Genomic DNA, 24,178 nt, shown 5'->3' with positions numbered 1-24,178 from the left:
AATGTTTTGTTAGGTGTAACTCTGTATTAGCAAGTCTTTGCTTTGTTTCCAACCCACATTTCTTGGCTGTATAGGTACCTCTTTTTCTATTTATGCTAAGTGGCATTTATCTGGTTGCAAATATTAGGTCTCTGTCATTTTTTACATTTCTTGTGCTTTCTGTTTTAATATTTACAGGGAATACAGCTTCAAATAAATTACAAAGGCCTTTCAAAAACAGGACAGGGAAAGGAAGGCAGTCTTGTATAGACTGAAAAAGAAGGGCTCAAACTAAGGCAAATCATGGTTTACTAAAATTAGTTTTAATTTTTCCAGATATGCTTAGGGAGAGGAGGGTTCATGGTCTGAGAGACTGATTCTTCCTTCTCTCACCCTTATATTTATATATAAACAGTACAGTTCTCAACATAAATCAATGCTGTTATCACATCCATGCTGTTCAGACAGCTACTAGAATTGATCAAAATAAAGTAACTATTGCTTCTAGTTTTTCATATTTTGCTTTTGCTCAGTGATAAAGAAGGAATGTTTACTGCACATTAACTAGTGTAAGCCTTTGCAAACTGCATTTAGCTGCATTTTGATATGAGTTTTGTAACTGTCTCCAAGTTTGTGAACGTAAGGCTGTACCATTAAAGATTAATAGCTCTTCATGCACATTTAAAAAAAATATATGTTTGAGCATATAATCATGTCAGAATTCCTGGTATTAATCTTTTTGTTTTGACATTTTAAATTGAGATTTCATAGTAGTAAAAGAGAATAATTTTTTTTTAATGCCTTGGACGGGCTTGTCTTTTCCTATACAGCTGCAATACAATACTAAAATAAGTATGATAGGTAGACTGAATTTATCTTGTCTTCCTTTTGTGGCCAAACTCACAGTTAACAGTTGCTGTCCATGTCTGTCTCATTGTTTTCATCGCCATCCTTTCTGCACAGCAAGCACAACGCAAGTTGTGATCTGCCTTAGTCAAAGTCAGCAGTGGTCCTTTCTTGGCCAAAGCACAGAACTAGTACTTGATCCTTTATTTCCTGTGTACATCAGTACTATTGAATGTATTCCTCTCCTGGTTTCTGGTCTTGTTCTAGTTGATTTTACTCTTTATAATTTGATCATACAGCATATGCTTCTTAGATCCTCCTCAGCCTCGTGCTGCATTCAGTGTTCTGGGCCTCCTTGTCTTTCTTTTCTCCCCCCGTGATTTGCCATTGGGCTATTTATCTTGCAGACACAAGTTTGACTGTTACCTCTGCAACCCAGGTAGCTGTTGATGTTTGGACAGAATGATGAAACCTAGTCTGTGCCCTCATAATTTTAGTTACTGCTATTTTTTTCTTCCCACTCCTACCCCCACAGTCCAGCAAATAAGATCTGGACCTGCTCAGGGTTATCCCAGGAGCCTCAGCAAGGCTTGCTTGCTTTGTCTGGGGCATCTCTCTGTTTTCTGTTGCCTTGTAAACTCTGAACAGCTTATCCTCAGACCTTCTTACATTAAATACTAGAGATTGTTGTATGAGAAATCAATATATAAAGCTCTCAAACCTACTTGTTCTACTTCGTGCTACCCTTACGTAAGGTTTTGTGTGAAGAAGTGTTTTTCTGCGGACTTTTAGCCTGTGTGATAACTTATAGAAGAGTTTAGTAATACCTCAAGCTACTTTGCCAACCCTAAAATAAGCATGATTAAAAGTAACTTATTCTGAGGAACTTCAGAATTTCTTTCTATGTGAGAGAAACTTAGTGAAACTTATGAGGAACTTTCTTGCAGGTTGGAAAATGCTTTCTATGAGCATGCCCAGACTTACTATTATACAGAAATACGAAGAGTTAAATCTCATAAGGAGTTCTTGAACAAAACCACTCATCAGGTATGTTGCCCTATTTTTTTTTAAATACTGTGCAAGTTATATTGCATGTTAAAACATGAAAATAAGGCTTGTTTGTTGCTTAAACATTTTTATTTCCCCTCCCATCCAACTTGAGATGCCTTCTTTAAATACAGAAAGTATATCTGGTTTTATTTTCTGCAACTTAAACTCTGATTTTTTTTTTTTATTGGTTTTGTTCTTATGTTTATTTGTCTTCCTCACATCTTTCTGAGAGGAAGAGCTGCAGCCCAAGAATGAATGGACTAAAAAAATTTTTTTTCATTATCTATGTGGTTTAACCTATTTGAATGTAGTATCTTAACAAGTTGTGGGAGGTGCTTCCCTTAGACATTTTGAACTTCAGGTTGCACTTGACTGGCTTTTTACCTTTTTGCTCTTGAAATTGTTAAATATCTGCTCAGACACACAACGTTCTGCTGCAATTGCCAGCCTCCTCCTCTTGGAAGCTGGGGTCAAAGTGGTGAGTTCTGAACCAACAACTGATACTGTTAGTGTAGAGGTTCTGGGGTGTTACAAAGCCTCTCCCCTCTTCCAGGGTAGAAGACTTGGAATAGATAAAATCTGTTGAAAGATCACTGCTGCATCATGGTGGCAGAGAGAACTATTGTGAAACAGTTGCATAGTCAGTTTTTCAAGTCAACTGCTATATTATGTAAACCTCTGAAATTATCACCTGTATCTGCCTTGTAGGTAACAGGTATATTCAGATGTTTGTGACTGATGTACAGTGGTTGTGTTTTGCAGCTTTTATTTGTTAGACACCAGTTCAAAATTGCATTCTTCAGTGAGCTGAAACAGGATACGCAGAATGCTCTCAAGTAAGACTCGAGTAATTTTCCCCCACCCTCTCTACCCCAAATTACTGCTAAGCCACACACTATGATAAATATTTTCCCAAATGCAAAATTATTTAAACATGTATGTAAGGAGTGAGTTCATTACTGGGAAGAACACACTGACTGGAAGGCTGTTTTCTGCTGTTGGCAATCCTGTTCTTAAATTTTATTATCTTGTGTGATTTAACTCTAATATAAGTATTCCTGCTTAGAAATTACAGAACTGCCTATAATCTTGTGCATGAATTGCGGGCTCATGAAACAAACATGCTGGAAATCAAGACCATGGCAGGATTTATAAACTACAAGGTAACAAGTGTACTTCTAAGCTTTGACAATCTTTACTTAAAAATAAAAAGCTGATGCATCTTTAATGTATAAAGGTTTAAAAATTGCATTTTTATATTACCCTTAAGGAGATGGATTAGAAACAGCTATCAGTGGAATACCAATTACACTCAGACTTGCAAAGACTTCTCAATGCCACATAAAAGAAAGATCCTTAGCTGAAGTTTGGAAGTATCTTGAAGAATGAGAGTTCATTTGAGATGCAGTCGTCTGAAAGACTAGACTCTCTTTAACTCTCACTCTGTGCAGGGGGAATGAAAACAAGGGTTGCTTGTTCCTTGAATATTTTTGTCTTCTCGCAAAGCTTAAGACAGTACAGTTCAGTTACTCTTTGTTAGGAGGAGGAAAGAAACTCTTTAAGAATCAGACCATAGTTTTAGTATTTTAGGGCTTTAAGATAAAACTGTCCCACCATTTACAACAATTCTGCAGTTGGACACTGTCAAATTCCATTTGCAGACTGCAGGCTTCAAAGATGATGATCTTCCTAGTGGCTCTGCAGTTCCATCTTGAATTTGGTTGTGAGTTATGTACTCTTCCAGTGATGACTTGGGAGAAGGGGAGGAAAAATAATGTTGGATAGTTTAGAGGACCAGGTGGTTTCAGGTGTAGTACGTTATGGTTTACATCTGTTTTTCTCCCTCTGTTTTCTATGCTACTTGAGCTCTTCAGAAATATGTAAAATTAATTTGGTTTTTTTCTTTTTAAAGCTAATCCTTAGCAGCCTAACACAGTTATTTTTCCTCTTATTTTGATTTCTTCTAGATCTGTCGCCTCTGTTTTCAGCATAATACTCCACTGGATGCAATTGCTCAGTTCAGGAAACATATTGACTTGTGCAAGAAAAAAATAGGAAGTGCAGAACTGGCTTTTGAGCATGCTGCCTGGATGTCTAAACAGTATGATTTTGCTTAGTAATGTTTCTGGTTTAGTTCTGATATAACCTTGTGAAGCTCGCTGTTTTACTTGTCTAGGCAAGATACAAATTCTGACCTCTTTATCTAAGAAAGAGATATACTAGGTAATAAAAAATGTATGCTGTTATTCTGTTTTGCATTGATTATTGACCACTTTTCTCTGGGAATGAACAGAGTATGACATAAATGCAGCCATAGAACTTGGACACAAAAGTACAGAGAAGCATCATCTGTCATAATACTAACCAGAACTTTTAATTGAAGTGTACCTTTCAGTTCAAACTGTACATAATCTTGGTTATGAATTTTTTTAATAGGTTTCAGGCTTTTGGTGACTTGTTTGATGAAGCGATTAAGCTGGGATTGACAGCAATTCAAACTCAGAATCCAGGTTTCTATTACCAACAGGCAGCCTACTATGCACAGGAACGGAAACAACTAGCAAGTATGCTTTGTAACCATGATGTAAGTTGGGAAGGGAAAAAATGCTTTGCAAGAAACCAGATCCAGATAGTAAATTAGCTAATGTTTTAGTCTCAAATGGTAGTGGAATAATCTTTAATATGTGTAAACAAAATCCAAGGGAAGGATATGTGTATTTTTCTGATGCTTACTAACATTACAAGTATTTATTATGTATTGGAAAAGTTACTCTAGAACAAATGTCTTAGTTTATTTTACTACAAATAATTCTGGTGTTAAAATGTTTTTAAAATACGTATTAAAAAATAGTATACTTTCTACATCTCTGGATACTTACTGTTTAGTTTCTGCAGTATATTTCTCTATACATGCACTGTATCTGGTGACTTATAGGAAGCAAAGAAACGAGTGCTAGTATTAGAGAGTGTGTGGGGGGTGGTGTTTGATGGTGTTTTGTTGATGTGTTTTTTTTTGTTGTTTTGTTTTGAAACTTGCCTGGAAGAAAGCATTGCATGGAAAATAGATCTCTGCAGTCAGTTTAAACATACCTGCTAATTATATGTAGCTAATTTCCAGCTGACATGTCCCAATTATTTTAAAATGTCTTTGTTCCTATTGGTGCTATTTATTTGTTCTTGGATTATCTTGTTAGGAACTAGTTTTGAAAAGGGTTACCTGGTTATTCTTGAAAAGTATTTCAGACAAACAAAGGTCAATGAAGTAGGATGTCAGACTGAGAAGTATTTAAATGCGTGGGTTTCCTGACGTGCTATTTTTATACAGGTGGACAGAAAAGTTATATGTTTTAAAGCAAATTTCTTTTATATGCATGTGTGTTGGAGCATGAAATCACTTTTAATGCTTTAAAATGAAAGATGAACCCTTTTTTGTGACTCTTTGCTGACTTTACAGTCCTCTGTGATATATCCCAATCCGGACCCCCTGGAAACGCAAACTGGAGTGCTTGACTTCTATGGGCAAAGACCTTGGCGGCAGGGAATATTAAGTACGTTTCTGTGTCATGTATCTATGGAGTTCAGACAACTTTCTTTAGCTGCTGATCCTGCCAGCTGACTTAGTGGGCATCAGCATGTAATATCCTTCCCACTGAGACAGACGCAAGGCTGGGACCTTACTCTGTTGTTAGTTGGTGGTATGACTTGAACAGGTGTCAGCTGGAAGCACAGGAATTGTCTTTGATCTCTATAACAAATAGGAAAAGAAACCTCAGGTTTATGCAGGATCAGCTATTCAGCAAAGTTGCACAGGCCATACTGAAGCTCTGCTGCTGCTTTGTTTCTGTTGCTGCCTAAGCTACTTGTAATCACTGTGCTGCAGGAGCGCTTGGCTGCAGTGACATGCGCTCCTGGGAAGAGAAGTTGGAGAACTGGATACAGCAAAAGTAACGATGTCCCTGAATGTGACTGTTCTAAATTCATCCTGTATCTTCTCAACTGTAAACAGGAACTCATGACTCTCTCTCTTTTTTTTTTTTTTCTGAAAAAGCTTTTTGGATTTCATGCGTCGAGAGGATGCAATGACTAGATTTGAATCTAAAAGAGGGATTTGTGGGTTTTCTGTTAAGGAGTATGCTTTCTCAGAAATTCAGACTTTGAATGTACAGCTTTGAGCTATGTATGAATACACCTGCAGTTCTGAGATAATTTTTGACTGTGGCTTTACTTCCCTTTCTCCCTTCCCATTTTGTCTCCTATTCTTTATTTTCTGCATGTCCTTTGGGCTTTGCGACTTTCACTGCCCTCTTTAAAAGACTTTATTTCATCTATTGTAAATACAGTATTGTCTAACTTCTTTTTTCTTCAAGTGTTACTGTTTTAAGATTAGTTAGAATCTACTGCCAAGCTATTTAAGATGAAGAGCAACTTTACCTGTTGAATATATTCAGGTTTTTTGGTTCCAGCAAGTGTTTATAGTCTTTGAAACCCTATACAGTTCTTCATATGTTGGCATTCCCCACTGCTAGGGAAACATAAGCTTGAATCCTTACCTGACATCAGATAGGAAAAGGGCTACAGGTTTGTCTTACACAGGCTTTAAATGCTAGTAGCCTATGCGCTTTGAATGTTAATAGATGCAGTCTAAAGACTAGGTTGTCTTAACTGTAGTTTGCTATTTTTGGTAGCTTCAGCTAACTTTTAAACAAAAAGCAAGATATTTGTTCCAGAATTTGCCTTCTAGAACACAGGATGGATGAGTTCTTAAAGCAGATATCTGTCTCCTAGGCAAAAGAATGTTTAAGAGTTTGAGTGTGCTTGAGTTGGAGCTTGCATTACATGTAGCTCACCACATAAATTCCCTTTGGACAAAATTCTAATTTAATGGCTTTTTCATTGTCTTATGCAGGCTTTGATCTTTCTGATCCTGAAAAGGAGAAGATTGGGATTTTATCCCTACAGTTGAAAGAGAAAAATGTTCTTCACTCGGTAAGCCTTATTCTACGAAAAAAAATGTTTTCTAACATTATGTTAATGTTTGCATATATAATGATATCAGTAATGGTTTTATCTGTTAGGAGCTAATAATCACTTTGTTGAGTAATGCTGTCGCGCAGTTCAAGAAATACAAGTGTCCAAGAATGAAAAGTCATTTGAGTGAGTATAGATAATCGGATGCATTTTTTTTAAATTAACTTTGCAAAGACTTTTGGTATTGATCTGGAACATTTTTAAATTTTTTTATTAGTGGTTCAAATGGGAGAAGAATATTACTACGCTAAAGATTATGCCAAAGCTTTGAAGTGAGTACCATCCATGATTTGCTTCTTTCACATGCTATTTTTCTCACTAAGACCCCATGTCTTATTGCTATGGAATAATGTCAGAAGCTCATCTAAGATACTCCTTGTTACCTGGATTTGATTGAAGCACAAGCTTTGGATTCTATGAACTCCACTTACATTGAAGAAAGCAGATACGATGAGTCAGTTATTAGAGTAGAAAAATTTCCTGTTGTAAGCTGCTGTGGGGATTTGCCTTAATGGGCAAATATTACTTCTAGCTCACTGACTGAGTGCTGTCTTCCCCTGCCCTTTCCAAGAGATTTTGGAAACTTCTCTGCTACTGCAATGAGAATATAGTTACATTGAATTACAGACTTTGTAGTTATAAAATTCAAAAAATATGGAAACGTAGATGTTGTGGTTTAACCCTGCAGGCAGCTAAATACTACACTGCCCCCTCCCTGGCAGGATTGGGGAGAGAATTGGGGAAAAAAATGTCAAATTTCTGGGTTGAGATAAAGGCAGTTTAATAGGACAGAAAAGGAAGTGAAAATTAATAATAAAAGGATATACAGACCAAGTGGTGCACAGTGCAATTGCTTGCCACCTGCTGACCGATGCCCAGCCAGTTCCCGAGCAGCAGCCTTCCCTGGCCAACTCCCCCAGTTTATATACTGAGCGTGACATCTTATGGTATGGAATATTGCCTTGGCCAGTTTGGGTCAGCTGGTCCTGGCTGTGCCCCCTCCCAGCTTCCCATGTACCCCCAACCTACTTGCTGGCAGACCAGAGCATGGGAAGCTGGACAGTCCTTGACTGCTTAGCAACAACTAAAAAACATCTGTGTGTTTGTCCACATTATTTTCATTGCAAATCCAAAACATAGCACTATACCAGCTACTAGGAAGAAAATAAATGCTATCCCAGCTGAAACCAGGACAGTTGCTGAATTTAGTTTTTGTTTATATACCAGGGAATTGGCAAAAGGAATTATTTTTCTTGGTGTAGTTTTCTGCCATTAATGACTACAGAACAAGTAGTGCTGAGGTACCATCTTTTCTGAAGGATGTGTCCTATGCTTAGTTTCTTAACTTTGTATTTTTAAGGGGAGTTTGCAGAGTGAAGGTCATGTTAGGAGTCTCACAGTGTTTTCATTAATTAGCTTTCAAAGATCACATGTTGTAAAGGGATTATGTTTGAGGTAGGAGAGATGTTTACTGTTATTAGCTGGCTGGAAGCTACATGAAGGAGATGATGGGCTAGGATAAGCAGATCAATTTGTATCAAGCCTGATTTTATATGAACAAGCATTTCTTATTTATGTTCTGGTAGTTTTTCTGAAGTAGGCAGAAACTCTTGTCTTGAACAGTTGAACAGTTAAAAAAATTCACTTCTCAGCTTTGCTAGTAATAGCAAACATTGCTCGGTATTAAAACCACATTAAGGTGTGCAGTTTTGCCTGATAAAGACTGATGCATGTGTTTTCTTGTAGACCTTTGAAACCCTTGAAGGGAGCAGGGGATAGGAGATGGGAGGGGAAAAGAAACATCTCAGCTTAAGGAACACTAAAATTCTTCAGTTTGGAAGGGGACTTTATTGCAGGGTTTTGGTTTGTTTTTCTTAAAGCTTACCACATACGCAATAGTAAAATTTATTTTTAATGCAATGCTGGACTAAGATTCTTCTGTCCAGTTGCTGTTTTGCCAGTTCTTTCTGTGAAGACAGCGAGTTTTCCTGTTGTTCTCTTGTGAAAATTATTCTAGCCTGTAATAGAAAATTAATGGAATAAATGTGTTTCGTCACAAAAATTTCATGCTGTTTTCAATAAATCATTGCCATGTGTAAACAGTAGACTTGACTTTAATCTAGCATTTGTATTAGTGAAGATGAATTCTGTATTAATGATACCAAATAAATGCGAGCTCCTAAAATATGGATGTGTATAACTTGTCTCCATTTTGTTGTGTTGCAGGCTCTTGGATTATGTTATGTGTGAATATCGCAGTGAAGGGTGGTGGACTCTTCTCACTTCCATATTGACAACAGCTCTCAAATGTTCATATCTGATGGCCCAGCTAAAAGATTATATAACATACTCTTTAGAGCTACTGGGTAGAGGTATTCTTTTAAGAAATATACTCAGCCTATACAGAAAAATTAAAGTACATATATTTGGAAGTCTGACAAGTCAATGTCAGACACAGTGCTTGCATTACTTCAAATGATTTGACTACAAAATAACTGTATACCTGTGCTGAATTTTTACTCCCTTCTCTCATATGTTGGAAGTTGAATTTTCTTCCTCTTTTATTATAAAATTCGTTGCATGCAGATAGACTGTCAGGGTATCTGAGGTACAGAGCTTTGTTTGAAACTGTTCAAATAATGTAACAGAAAATTCCTGAGCTTTGGACTGGAGGAAGAACTGTAATACAGCTAAAGGGGAAAAACATTTTTCCTAGTAAGTAACAAAGCTAGCACCATTTTTCTGGACTTTAAAATCCCAAATGTGCTTCTCAGACTTTTTACTAGAACTCTGCTGATGAAATATGCATGTGGTATGTTTTAGGGGAAAAATGTGACATAGGGTGGCCGCACAGTAATAATGCAAGCACCCTGCTTTGTATAAAGTCTGTTATTTGACATTGCAGAAATAATCCTTTTATGCCCTAAATTGCTAATATCACTGTTAGGTAAAAATGGATTTGCATCTTCTGTTAGCAAGCCAGGCTGCTCTGCGTTGTATTAAATAAGAACCAACAAGACAAACCCACCTTTCTTCATCTTCAAGAGAAGAGTGCTTATTTTAATTAGTCCTTTTTCTTCCCATCACCTTCTGTAGTTGTTGTTTCTGATATCATCTGAGCTTGCCTTAAATATAAATAACAAGAAGGTATAGGCGTTATTCTCTTGGGGTTTTCCTCCAATAAATTATTAAATGCTTGTCTAACCAAAAAATATTTTACTTCCAGTAAAATAAGAGGAAAAAAAAAATAAGTGTAAATTAATTAAATGTAAGTTCCAGTGTAAATAAGAGGAAACACTTAAAATAGGGAAAGTTCTGAAAACTGAATGAATCCTTCATTACTGGTAGATGGATGCCAGATTTTTCTTTTCCCCACAGAATGTGTTTTTTGAAAGATACAATCTAAAGGAAAGACATACTTTTAAACTTAAAAATAAGAGGACTTCTGTCTTGTAATCTTTGGTTTTGTACTGTTTTCTAGCATCTACTCTTAAAGAAGATCAGAAATCTCGAATAGAAAAAAATCTGATAAAAGTTATAATGGTAAGTGGCAAAACTCCTACTACCCTTTTAAATAACCTTAAGAGTGGTGAGTGTTTGGTAACCTTCTTTTATTGTTATTTGTAATCTTCTATCTGGATACAGAATGAAAGCCCTGATCCTGAACCTGATTGCGATGCTGCTGCTGTGAAAGCATCACAAAAATTGTGGGCTGACCGTGTTTCCTTGGCAGGTAGTAATGTTTTCACAATAGAAGTCCAAGATTTTATACCATTTGGTAAGTACGCAAGCAAATTTACACCAGATTATAAATTTCAGTGTAACTATATCTTGAACATAACTAATGAAGAAAAAGTGTGAAGTGTGTGTTAAATCCAACCACACTGAAACTCTTGTTTCAGCACTGCTTTGTTCTTCTAAACCAGTAAGATAAGAAATCATGAGAGAAGCCAGTGATCTCATATCCCTGATATGATTACTAGAGAAGAATCCCTTGCTTTTTGAAAGACTTCAGCCACTCTGGTATGCTTGGGAGTAGGATTCTGAGGAAAGAGGGCAGAATGTGTGCATGATAATATCCCCCATAGAAAGGGGGTGTGAGTGGGTGTTACTTATAAAAGAAGTGTACCTAAGTGTACAGGATTTTTTTTTTCTGCTAGACATCTGTCTCTTCTCTTGTGTGATGGTTTCAGCCAAGTGCTGAAAAGTGGCTTTCTGTGACAGTGTTAATAGCCAAATTTGTCCTACTTACATACAAACCAAAGTTTTAAAAGTATAAACAGAACAATGCTTACCACAATTATTTCAAGAGTGTGCTTCTTGAATTTAATGTTGTAGTTTGTGTTTAACACCTACTTCTTTTTTATTTTTTAATCCAGTGCAGTGCAAAGCAAAATTTCTTGCTCCTAGTTTTCATGTTGATGTTCCTGTGCAGTTTGATGTATACTTGAAAGCTGATTGTCCTCATCCTATCAGGTTTTCTAAGCTCTGCATCAGTTTCAATAATCAGGTAACTATGTTCTATCTAGTGATAGAAGCTCGTAATAAAAATTGAATAATATCTATTAGTGTTTTTAAACACAAAAAATCAAAAGTTCTTTTCCAAAAATTACATTATTACTTAAGTTGGAAGGGTGTTTTCTTTTTGCATTATCTATCACTTTTAACAAATATGTTGATACTGTGATAAAACTCCCAAATGCAGTTTGAGTAATTCATCTATCATATCTTTGTTTTTCTATGAAGCTCTCTGAAGTTTCAGAAGAACCATTTTAATGTCTTGTTTTTCTTCATGTTCTTGCATGAAGTTCCATTAATATAATGGATATCTTGTGTCGAAGAATTGCATTGTAATTACTTGCTACGTCTAACTTGAGTAGTGTGTGAAGTTGTGAGAACCCATATGGTTTGATCTAGTAACACAGAGCCTGAATATTTGCTATGCTACCATTACTCTCTAAAGATGTCCTAAGTCTGGATTTATCAACTTTTTTCCCCAAATCCTTCATTGTAGGATTACAACCAATACTGTGTGGTAGAAGAAGCCTATCAAAAAAGTGATATTCTAGAACAGTCATCACAAGGAACAATGTGCTTAGTGCCTGGCAAAACAAGAAAGTTCACTTTCAAATTTGTTGCAAAAACTGAAGATGTAGGAAAGAAGATCGAGGTTTGTCAATTTGTTTTACACCTTTCTTACTGATATTTACAAAGAACTCAAAGCTAGGATGCTGCCTCTAATCTGGCACCAGTTACTAATGTCACTGCAGTTCCAATGTTTGAACTCTTGAAACTAAGTACTAAAAATTAGAGTAAAATTTTATTGATAATACAAACCAAAAAGTTATCACAAAAACGTAAGTTTTGCTTCAAGTTTGGTTTTGTTTCTTTCTTTAATTTGTGCAATATCTTTAAAAAAAGAAAAGAGGGAGGGGTGGCATAGCACTATGGGAGTGTAGGAAACTGCAAAATGCTACACTGCACACACATGAGCATGGATACTTTTCCCAGTACTGTTTCATCAAGTGAAATTCTGGAGTAGTAAGGTGTCTTCAGCCTGCAAAGCTGCCAGAAGCTTTTTGGTGATACACATCTTTATTGTGCCTGTTTGTCTGAAAACTATATTCTTACAGTTGGTGATCTGAAGACAAAGTTACCAGTATGTGTTTGAATTTGTGTGTCTCAGATCACCTCTGTGGATTTGATCCTGGGAAGTGAATCTGGCCGATGTGTGATCCTGAACTGGCGTGGAGGAGGTGGAGATGCTGCTTCATCTCAAGAAGCATTGCAGGCAGCACGTTCCTTCAGGCGAAGACCTAAGCTTCCAGATAATGAGGTGCACTGGGACAGTTTGACTATTCAGGCAAGCACTATGTAAGTAAAAGCTTGAAAATACAAATAATGTACCATTATGAATCTCCTGCAAAGTCCTGATTACTCCACCTAAAAGAAGGAAGACTTGTTGGGACTTCTTTAATAGGGCCTTTTAATATGTCTTTGCTTAAAATGGGCATAAGATAGGTACTATCTTAATTCTTTTGGACTTTAGAGGCTCCAGATAGCTAGATGTACAGAAGAAGCTTGCATTGATCTCTGAGTATACCAAGTATGCTGTAGTTCTCCCTTTCACCTAACTTTAAGCAGACTTTTCCCAGATTTTTGTGGAAACTAGGAGGTGTTATTGTTCCCTTACAAAATCCAGCACACAGAGTCCCTAAAACTGTATTGGAAAATAATATTAATAAATAGGTTAATACCAATTTAGATGTATTCAAAAGAATTAAATACAACTGCTGTTGGTGGGGGTGCTTTTTTTTTTTCCTGGCAGAATATCTGAACTATTAATGCTTGTTACTGGGGTTCCAAACTGTTTTTATAGAGTTGTTCCCATCGTTTTGCTTTCCAGGAACCTTACATCTCTTAGTTGAATAGGACACCAGTTTTCAGAACTCTCTTAAACAATAGGCTGTTTTAATCTCTTTTAAACTAGGCTTGCTTAAAAACTTGTTATTTAAGAAACATAAAATAACTGAGTCTTTTCTCTTGAAGGATTATTTCTAGAGTGCCAAACATTTCTGTTCAGCTCCGTCATGAACCTCCTGCCCTGACTAATGAAATGTATTGTTTGATTGTGACAGTCCAGTCACATGAGGAGACAGTGGCCAAAGATGTTAAGCTTACAGCAGGTTTAAAGCCAGGTATCTGGGGTTATTTTCTTTTAATCCAGCAGTCTCCTAATTGACTCCTTGTTCTTGATGCCATGCAGAGAAATAAAATAATTGGCTCTCCTGTAGTAATTAAGAGCCAAACCAAAGTGAAGGTTGGAAATGATGAGATACTAGTGGTAAGAACAAAAGCTAACACTCATTCAGTTATTATCTTAACCACTGGTTGTCAGCAGTGTTTATGTGGGTATTTTCAAAAGATAAGTTTTTATCAGTTTGGAAGAAAACATGGAAGCTTTTGTATGTCTTCCTAACCTTTCATTTAATTTGCTTGTAACTAAATTTTTCTTTTCCTAAGAGAGTTTTTTCTTGCTGAGATGAAAGCATTAGACAGTGTTAGATAAATGTTTTCTAAGTATAGTCTTTGTGAGTTTTCTCCCACACCCACCCCTGCTTTTTTCCCCACCCTGGGCAATGTGGTTCACTTTTTTAAACCTCTTGAAATTTGGGGAGTGATGGATAACTGAGACAGTATTCCTTTCAATGAAAAGGAAAAAATGCAAATATCATATGTCTAAGTCCCAGTTAGCTGTATGTAGTTATTGCTGAGAGTTTTCAATATGTGAATTCCAAATGTTATACTCTGTATGCCTATTTGTAGGAATTATCCTAAAAGGCAAAAATATTTTTAAGCCACTAGTGTATAGGATGCAATATGTACTGTGTAGTCTGAAATAGAACCACATTCCCTATACAGTTGTACAGTTCATTAAAGTCAGTGGAGCGTTCTTTAAACTTATTTATTTGGATGTTTGGCCTTGGCTCCTAAAGTAGTATTTAATAGTTGGTCTTGATTTTCCCCACCATCTCCCTGCTTGATTTTGACTCTTAACACGTGATATGTGAGGTCAGTGTGGGCTTGCTGATTATATGAAAGAACAATTGAAATTTGACATTTCATTTATAGGGAAGTTGATATATTTTTCCACAGTTGTAACTCTTTGGCAAGATGTAGTTTGTCTTGCTTTGAAAATTATCCGATGTGATTGCAGTAATCCCATTATTCTAGTCAACCTCTGACTGAAGAATGGTGCCATTTAACATCTATACGTTTGTTTTTACATATTTTCAACACAGATTTGGAAGAACAATTTTAAAAAGATGTAAAATCAGTAAGCCACGCTCTTGAAAACAGAAGAATCACAGAACAGTGAAACTTCCTTTTTACCTCAGAGTACCAAGAAAACCTTGGATCACATAATCATGTTGTGTTTTCTATATGGTAGGGAACATCTAGATAGAATTTCTGATTTTTGCCTTTGGTTGGTTTTTTTTTTTTTCCTGGCCTAAACAGATGAAAGAAAAACCTTGCAGGATGTGAACCCTCCAACTTGGAAAACTTAAGGTGTTGTCAAATTTACCCTCTGCTGGTACTTCTTGAAAGATTTCCTCACCCAAATGAACAATGTTAATTCCTCATGCATTGCTTTTTGAGATTAATATCTTATTTTTAGTTATTGCTTTCATGCTTCAGTGATGTAAGCCTGTGTGGTTATGAAGACTGCTTTTAATCCTAGGGCAAGATGCCAACCTGACACAGAAAACTCAGGTGACTCTTCATGGAACAGATGCGTGTGATGACTCTTTTCCTGCACTGCTTCCTGATATCCCTGTAGGAGACTTGCAACCAGGAGAAAAGGTGAAGGCGTAAAACCTTCTTTCTATATCACACTTAAGAAAATGGGGATCAACTAATAAAAGACTCTCATAGAAGGACCTATGTTTAATTTCAGATATCTAAACCAATAAATAGTTACGGTGTATTTTACCTATTGTATACTTGTAGCTTATTTCTTTAGCTAGATCCCCTTTTGGACTAAATTTGTGAATAAGGTATATTTTGGGATTGATGATACAGCTGGGAGATAAGAAATAAAATAAGGAGGCTAATCTCAACTGTTAATTAAATGCACTGCCTGCTGGACAGTAGATAATAGTCAGCAAGTGTAATTCAACATGGCAGAAGGTCAAATATGCAGATGTTGCACCAAACTGAAATTGTGACTGTAAATTAGAAGTTGGGTATATCATACTACACAGTAATGGTTCTTTACTTGTACTGTTAAGTAGCAGACATGTATTTGTAGTGAAGCAACTGGAGCGGTAAAATAATTCATTGTGTGATTAAGATTCTGCATTGTAGGGGATCCCTTATGGTCAAAGTAATATCCATTCTACTGTTGTGCTCTTGGACCAAGTAAGATGATTAACAAGTTGTGGACAGCTCTAGGCCTAATTAATGTAATTTAGGTATAGCTTGGCTCATACTGTCTCCTTCATTTTTGTAGCTGGAGAAACCAATATACATCCGTTGTGGAACAGTCGGTGCAAGAATGTTTCTGGTTTATGTTTCTTACTTAATCAACACTATCGTCGAGGGGAAAGAAATCCTCTGCAAGTGTCACCGGGTATGATGTAAAGATGCATCAATTGCTGGAGATACATTCATGAAATGCAAGAAATATTCTCAATCTAAAGGCTGTAATTCAAAGTCTCTTAGAAGCCTTTCTAGTAGATAAAAAAATGCTGAATCAGCAGCATGGTAGCCCAATTTAGAGTGAGCAGTTTCATAAGTATAAGAAGAAAAGTTTTCTATATTTATTCTTAAATATCTTAAAGATACATTCTGCCCTGGGGAGGACTTGGTTAAAGTGATGATTAAAAGTAACTTTACATTAGTAACCCTTGACATCAATAGCCAGGTCTGAAAACTAATATAATGTTTTTCCCCTCTTCTTCCCACCCCTTTCATTACCTCTACAGGATGAAACTGTAACCATAGAAACAGTATTTCCTTTTGATGTTGCTGCCAAATTTGTCTCCACAAAGGTATGTGTTTGAAAAGTTGTTGATATTTTGGAATCGCACCCTTTCAATAGTCGCACCTTGTTTAGTCAGAAATAGCCAGAGCTTGTGTCTGTCTTGACAGTTGGAGCACTTGGACAGAGTATTTGCAGACATACCATTTTTACTGATGACAGACATCCTGAGTGCCTCTCCTTGGCCTCTCACTATTGTAACCAGCCAGCTACAGCTGTCAGCTTCCATGACCCCAGTAGATCAACTGGAATCTTATGTGGAGAATGGTAAGTTTTCTTAGATCATGCTCTCATCAGGAGGATACTTTTTCTGTAAGTTGGGAGTAAGAAAGGGGGGAATTTTAAACAATATTTGCTTATCAAATTCTAAATAGAAGAAAGCTGCTTACTACTATAGGTGCTTGCCGGAGCACAACTTAGACAGCAGTATGCTGCCAAATGTAGTTCTACTTCACTAGATCAAGTAAATAGACTTGAATGATAGATGGTAACTGAAATTCTAAATATAACAGACATAAGGGAAATCACCTGAAAGTACTTCTGATGTGCAACTTTTTAAATATCCACATAAAAAGATACTCAGTATTTCCAGTGTTTATGGGCTATGTATACTTTCTGGAATGCAAACACTTAACCACATGATAGAGGCAGCATCCAAAGGCTAAAATGATCCATGTCCGTGATTGCAGTCATGAAACTGAAAAATGTGAAGCTAGACAGTGTAGGCTATAAAGAACAGTTAAAAGTAAACATCTTTTTTTTATATACTATCGCAGTTTAACTTACTACTTAAATGTAAAAAAAAAAGTTACAGATCTCAACCTTTAAGAGTGCAGTATGTTAGCTGCCACATAAAATGGAGTACTTAGCAATAGAGCTGATCCACAATCTTCCAACAAAACATTGTTGTTGCATTTTAGGAGTCAGAGATGTGAAAACATGTGTCTTCTGCCAAAACTTAGAATAAAATGAGCAGTCTGGATGGCTGCCTAATTGTGGGGCAGCTGTCCACCTATCTAGTCAAGGACTTGCAAGACTCTAGTTCCCCTATAGATTTAAGGGTTACCTGGCAAACAGTTCACAAGTCCTTTAGTCTTCAAACGATGAGATTTCATCTTCAGTTCTGCCACCTTGTGCTTCATGGCTTCTGGTTGATCCTCCTAAAGAGCTAACTGTCAGGAGGTATGAACCCACTCAGATACTAGGTATTCAGCTGTCCATCTTTTGGTTGTGTTTTTTTCCTTGTAAGACTTAATAAAGATTTATAATTAATTTTGAATGACTAAAACATCTATTTTCGTAGTATTCTTTAATCACTCTGTAAGTGAAAGGTACTATTTTTTTTTTAGTTCATTCAAATGGAAGGGGAAAAAGAAAAGAAAGAGTAAAAACTCAAAGCCAGTAGATTTTTCTTGTGTTCCATATCTTCCCCACCTCTCAGCCATTTGGGTGGGAGAGGAGAAATGTCCATGTTCATTTTTCCTTTAAAACGTGAGGCACATCTTATGCTCATATCTTGGAATTTGCTGTGGGAGATGTATAGAACTTAAATAGGTGTTATTTTGCTTTTTTTGTGTATGAACTCTAAATTTGCAATGACTTTTTATATGTGTACATGAAAGACCTCATAATGCTGTTCAGAAAGTAAACTGTCATACATTTGTATATGTCACTCTTTCACGTGTTGGGATACTTCGCAATCTTTATTGAATTTGTGTATTACCTAGATATACTTTGCAAAGCACTTGAAAGGCCTTTTTGGCTGAGCACTTGCGTTTGTGTCATATTAGATTTTTAGATTTGATGGCTTCTGCAGTAATGATTACTCTTTGATTTTAAACAAAGTCTTGCTGATAGTTGTTTTACAGACAGGAGAGAGTGCCAGTGAGTGTTTTTGCCTTCGATGTCCTCCAGTTACTAATGCTAGTGGAGTGGCAACTGGATCTTACATCATTTCCTGGAAGAGGTAAGTATCTCTTGGCCTGGATGGGCAGAGGAAATAAGTTGGTTTGTTTTTAGGGTGATGATGAGTTGGTTTTTTGGTTGATTTAGGGTTTTTTTTGTCTCTTGGTTTTAGATCATGGGGTAGTAAGCACTGTCTAGACTTTGGACCTTACTAATTACTGCTTAACTTGTTAGACTTGTGATTAAATACATACTTAAGAGAAATATTACATGGTTATGATTTTAACATTTCATGAAGCTTTCTTCTTTGTAAGATCTTCGGTCAATTACAAAGCTACTTTGTCACCTTCTGCTCCCTATTTTCTCCAGTCATGAAATACCTCCCTTGAGAAGCCAAGTCAAAGGAATAGTTTTGCAATAACAGAAACAAACGCACTTTTTAAATGGGAAAACTGTTTCCCACTGTAGATTGTGAGTTTGTATCCACTCAGTTTTCAAAGACAAATGTTGAGGTATATCTTTCTCCTAGTTTGCTTTTATTTAGTTTCAGAGCTGTTTAGTTTTCTTACTTGCCTTTTGCTATTTTATCTCCCTTTTTGCTCACTTCAAACAATTCAATATAAGAATTTGGGTTTTTTCTTTCCACCACTGAAATTACTATAATTTTAGTTTAGTCACATACGAGTGATGTTCTTTCGGTGTACTCACTTGATACTTTGTTGTATAACTTTCAACATGGTCTGCGTTTGACTTTTTCCTGCAGAAGTTCACCTGTGGAAAGTGTACCTGTTGTTAGTACAGTCATCACTCTACCACATGTGATTGTAGAGAGCATTCCCCTCCATGTTAATGCAGGTAATATTGATTTGGCAACACATATGTCCCAATTAGAATTTTTAGGACTGCCAAAGTTTTACACCATCCAGAACTTACATTTACTGTAGCAAAAGACAGAGCCTTGCCCCTCTTTTCCTCCCCTTCAATTCAAGGGAAGAGTTAGAAGGTAGTTACATGAAAGCGTTCTCTTAAAAGCTGTCAGTGGATCGACCTGTGTCATGTGGCAGCACAGAGGCCAGAGTTACCTCTGCTGATGCTGCCTTCCCAGTGGGTTTCTCTAGATGCTTGTGGCAAGGATTGTTCCATCCACCCACACCCTGGCTGCATCCCAGGAAAGAAACAGCCTGGAGAATTGGAGCTGCTTGCGGGCAGGTGAACTGTTTCTCTTCTAGCACTTCACCTGCACAAGAGCAGAGGGGGAGTGGAATGCTCACTGAACACACAGAATTCCTATGCTGTCCTTAATTTGGTTTCATTTGTACTGAGATTCTTCCACCATCCTTTCCTGTTACATTTTGAAGGAGCTTCCTGACAGTATCTGATAAGATTTTGGTAAGCTGAAAATACCCAGCAGCAACTGAAGTGATTTCCTAGTTAGCATTCATGGACAGTGTTAGCAGTTGGGGATTTGGTAACTAGATATTGAAGAAGTGTTATCAAGAAGTTGTAATGAAGTTGTGTTCTGTTCTTCAATCTTTTTCTGAAAAATCTTGTCAGAAATGCTTTAGATGCCTAGGTCTTGTATCTCTTTTTTTCAAACTTTTTGCTGCTCTTTGTGATAGACTTGTTTTTTTTGTTGTGGAATTATTTTTAAATTTATTTTGTAGTTGAGATTACTTTACTTTCTTTCCAAAGATCTGCCATCATTTGGCCGAGTCAGAGAATCCCTACCTGTCAGATACCACCTGCAAAATAAGACCAACTTAGTCCAGGATGTGGAGGTGTCAGTGGAACCCAGTGATGCCTTCATGTTCTCTGGCCTTAAACAGGTACAAAATTGTCACATCTACTGATCCTGCTGGCTTCTTGTGTAGTGAAGAATGCATTGATTAGACTTACACCGATGTGCAGAGAGGACAAACTCATTGTTTTTCCAGTGCTGGAAAATTGTATGGTAAAAATGGTAAAAGTATGGTAAATTCTGTCTGGAAGAATGCATGGATGCAGACTCTGTTTAAAGAAGGGCTAAATGGAAGCCTGAGCAGGAGCCAATTGTCATGTTGTTTATGGGTAACATAGTGTTTCAGTCTAGAGTAATAGCTTAACTAGAATAGGGAAGTAGTTGCATTCTTTCCAACTTCAGAAAGTAAACAGTGCATAAATAGAAAGTAAACAGAGGACTGCTTTTTGTCACAGAATTTATCTGTTTATGGCTTTTTTCTTTTTTAAGATCCGATTAAGAATCCTTCCTGGCACACAGCAGGAAATGTTATATAACTTCTATCCTCTGATGGCTGGATATCAGCAGTTACCATCTCTTCATGTTAATTTGCTGCGATTCCCAAACTTCACTAACCAGTTGCTCAGACGATTCATACCAACACACATTTTTGTAAAGGTAAGACTGTGAGAAGTCCCTTGTGTTAAAAGGCTTCCTGTGTGGCTGCTCAGTTTGTGGGGACTACCACCCCAGCTCTGTTCAAAGCCGGGTGTTTCTAAGCAGACTGAAATGGCCAGCTTGTAACAGACTGACTTGCTTTGAAAAGTCTTGGGTTGTGCATTGGTGTTCTCAACCAAAATCCTTAAGAAAACTGTTTAAGTGCAACAGGTATTTGGTTACAATTAGATGAACTAGCTGAATGTGCTTAGCATGTCCCTGTACATGTTGTACTCTGTAAAATGAGTTTTAAAGTTGCCTGTATTTAGGGCACAATGGAGTGAGCTAAAAGTAATGAAATATTTTAGTACCGTAATGCGTAGCACTTCTGGAAAAAGTGTTTGAGCAACTCATACAGCTAGGTTCAGAAACACTAGCATCCCCCACCTCCTTAGATAACTTCTAAAAACACATCCTCTCAGTGAATCACTCAGTCTAGATTATTTTTTTCTTAAGTGGTACAACTCTGAAGACAATTCAATGATGTCATGAAAAATACATCACAGGCAGCTTCTGACTTTAAGAATCATTAAAATCCAGTTGCCCAAAACGATGCTTTCTCATTCCACTGCTGCTGTCTCCAGAATATTGTATTCACTTTTTAGTCAGACTCTTAACAAGCAAGGACCTTGAAGAGTTTGTTTGTATGACTTGAGATGGACTTGTTGAGACATCTGTAATCCTGTTTCCAGGAAACAGGCGTGACATTCTTTCAATTTTGTTTTAGCCAAAAGAATTAGGCAGAACTTACTTTCTGCATATGCTGTCAATCAGTGGTTCTTCTAGATTGGTTGTCAAGATGTCCTCCTAAGTCAATACAAAAGGCTTTTTTCCTCAAAAGCATGGTGTTCTCAATGCTCCTGTCAAATCTCTCAGGCTTCAGAATTCTTTGCTTTTGCTTTGGAGTTGTCAGGACCTCAAAAAAACTTGCTGTAAGGATGCCTTTTCTTCTTTAAAACTTCCTTCTTGCTCTCTCCCATCTCTAGTGATTCTGCTTAAAATTCCTCTGAGAAGCTGTCAGTCTCGTTCCTTTTTTATGCATTGATGATTACCAGCCTTTTATAGTGCTGTAATACTTGGAACTCTGATCAGCCAGGCCTTGTGCTAAGCTGCCCAAATGTGTACAGAGATGCTCTTGGCATTTAACAGGGTGGTTAAGGAGCCGAGGCCCCTACCAAGTACTCCCTGGGCCAAACAGGAATTTCAGCTGGATGTCCTCTGTGTTTGTGCTACTGTTGGAAGCCGTTAGAAGTAAGGATAGGCTTAATGCTATGCTTGTGTACTAGAAGTAAGGATAGGCTTGAAACTGTGCTTGTGTACTGGAGCTACATTGATCAACACAATGTGTTGCAAAGAGTTTTGTGACAGCCTCAGTTTTTTGCTTTTTTAATTCTCTCTCTTTGTTTTCCTAAAGCCTCAGGGTCGTCAAGCAGATGATAACTCGATTGCAGCTGCGTAGCTTTGAGACCTGTACCTCTGCACTTAAAGAAAATGGGATGTTGCACAGAATATGTAAAGCTCACTTTGGAAACATGGCTTTGATCAAACCATAAGAATTAAATTTTATTTTTAAATTGCAACTCTTAGCAGAACTAATGTTTTAAAAAATCCTAGTCTTTCATAGACTTTCTTTAAGGAATAAACATATGGGGAAAACCTGGTGCTTTATTTAACAAGAGCATTCTTTTGAAGTTAACTTTGAATGTCAAACTCTTAAAAGTATTATTAAGGCATATTAAATGTCTCGAGTATTTAAGTGAAGAAGTGCTAATTCGGTTGACCAAAACCGAAAGATGTTTTCATAATTGACGTAAGTTGAAGTGCAAAGTTTGTACTTACTATTAGAGATTTACAACATTGAAAATGATCATCCTTTACAGAAGTTTGTTCTGTGCCACTTGTGTTGAGGGCAGAACAGTGTGTGCAGTAGCACAGTATACCACAAATGGCTACATTGCAGCTTACTAGTTCTTTAAAACCATAAATCTAAAAGGCACTGTTTCTTCTGGGTAAGCCATACATCCGCATTTGAATTCAGCAGCTAATCTAATGAACAGAGATTAATTTGTAACAGTTGGGCTACCCAACATGAAGCTGATATGGTTTGGGATTATTTTTACACGCAGCTTCCAGATTAAAGATATGTTTTGCTAGTCTCCTGCTGTGTGATTTTAAAAAATGGACATCCTACTGTTGTACAGCTCTGGATGAACTGGTGTTTAAAATATAGTAAACCATGTATATAAAAAATGCATTGTGAAAACTTCAGTTGTTTAACCTTCTAAATAATTACGTTCTGATTGCTTGGGAAATACCTTATTTATTGTCAAAGTGAAGTTCTAATAAACAGTTTATAACAGTACTTCTGAAACTGTGTCCTTAATAGCACTGTTTTCACAGCTGTTTCATAACTCTGGTCTGTCTTATGGGCTGATACATTCTTTTATGGCACTGAAGTCCAAAATAACAGCTGTAATATTTGGAGAAAAGCATTAGACAAGCATGTAAACATTCCTTACCAGTGAAAGGACTGTAGGCTAATTGGCAGTCCTGAAAAAATATGCATGAGCACATACAGCTTTTCCATGGCATGCAGAAGTAGTTATAAGGCTTATTCCATGTATATTATGAGGGTTATTTTTCCAGTGTATAGAGGAGGAAAAGATGACGACTGACAAACCATGCTGGGAAGAACAAATGAAACCTTCCTTATTCTTTGCTTAAATATCATGAGCTAAGTGGCAGTCATGGAATAGATATCTTATCTCTTTTAAGAGTGGAAAATGTATTTCATTTCCAGGTTTTTGTTTTGTTTTTCTTTTAAGTAGCCACTCAGTTCACAGCAACACTGGCATCTCTGCTGCTGCTTCTTAAAGACATGTTGATGCAAGTGGTGTGTTTGGTGGAGAACTGGGGTGCCTTCCCCCCTCTGAAACAGTCTAACAACAAAATAGTGATTTGCATTCCTTTGAGAAAGAGGAGGGCATAAAATGTGGTTACAATGATATTAAAGTCTTAAGTGAATCGTGTGAACAGGTTTCTACTTAAAATGGTGAGTAGTAAAAGTAGGAACTGTGTAAGAATAATACAGAAATAAAGAAATGCAAGCTTATGTCACACCATGGAGGGAGGTAAAAAAAAAACCAAACAGTTACTTGCTACTTTGCCATAGTTTGTAATTTCTGTTCTTTTTTTCATTCCTAAAGAGGATCTTTTCTTGGTTTATGTGATCTTATTGTAGCTGTGAACACAGACAACTAAGACAAAAAAATCTTTGCCTTGTAATGAAGTGCTAGGTACACCTTTTATGCTGTGTAAATGACTGATGTGAATGAAAACATGCAGCAAGCTGGAACCACCTTGTTAAAAATGCTTGAGAAGTGATTAATGAT

At 36.8% G+C, this 24,178-nt stretch overlaps 1 protein-coding gene across 1 annotated transcript in view; it reads left to right on the top strand.

Annotated features, from left to right (window-relative positions):
* TRAPPC11 (trafficking protein particle complex 11) overlaps window positions 1-23,157 on the top strand; it is a 25,132-nt gene extending 1,975 nt beyond the window's left edge. The window contains exons 4-28 of the mRNA XM_010295172.1: window positions 1,773-1,872; window positions 2,638-2,711; window positions 2,942-3,038; window positions 3,843-3,976; window positions 4,312-4,459; window positions 5,330-5,423; window positions 6,782-6,861; window positions 6,951-7,029; window positions 7,121-7,175; window positions 9,130-9,275; window positions 10,385-10,446; window positions 10,549-10,681; window positions 11,283-11,413; window positions 11,918-12,073; window positions 12,590-12,777; window positions 13,453-13,601; window positions 15,146-15,267; window positions 15,917-16,036; window positions 16,392-16,457; window positions 16,558-16,714; window positions 18,305-18,413; window positions 19,116-19,207; window positions 20,045-20,178; window positions 20,580-20,747; window positions 22,201-23,157. Of these exons, the coding sequence (XP_010293474.1) occupies window positions 1,773-1,872; window positions 2,638-2,711; window positions 2,942-3,038; window positions 3,843-3,976; window positions 4,312-4,459; window positions 5,330-5,423; window positions 6,782-6,861; window positions 6,951-7,029; window positions 7,121-7,175; window positions 9,130-9,275; window positions 10,385-10,446; window positions 10,549-10,681; window positions 11,283-11,413; window positions 11,918-12,073; window positions 12,590-12,777; window positions 13,453-13,601; window positions 15,146-15,267; window positions 15,917-16,036; window positions 16,392-16,457; window positions 16,558-16,714; window positions 18,305-18,413; window positions 19,116-19,207; window positions 20,045-20,178; window positions 20,580-20,747; window positions 22,201-22,245 (2,839 nt within the window). The 3' untranslated portion in view covers window positions 22,246-23,157. The remainder of the gene's footprint in view (window positions 1-1,772; window positions 1,873-2,637; window positions 2,712-2,941; window positions 3,039-3,842; window positions 3,977-4,311; window positions 4,460-5,329; window positions 5,424-6,781; window positions 6,862-6,950; window positions 7,030-7,120; window positions 7,176-9,129; window positions 9,276-10,384; window positions 10,447-10,548; window positions 10,682-11,282; window positions 11,414-11,917; window positions 12,074-12,589; window positions 12,778-13,452; window positions 13,602-15,145; window positions 15,268-15,916; window positions 16,037-16,391; window positions 16,458-16,557; window positions 16,715-18,304; window positions 18,414-19,115; window positions 19,208-20,044; window positions 20,179-20,579; window positions 20,748-22,200) is intronic.
* The last annotated feature ends 1,021 nt before the right edge of the window (window positions 23,158-24,178 follow it).

Source organism: Phaethon lepturus, unplaced genomic scaffold (genome assembly GCF_000687285.1).
Source record: "Phaethon lepturus isolate BGI_N335 unplaced genomic scaffold, ASM68728v1 scaffold6429, whole genome shotgun sequence".
Classification (NCBI taxonomy): domain Eukaryota; kingdom Metazoa; phylum Chordata; class Aves; order Phaethontiformes; family Phaethontidae; genus Phaethon; species Phaethon lepturus.
Note: the sequence above shows the minus strand (reverse complement) of the source record. Positions and strands in the feature narration are given on the sequence as shown.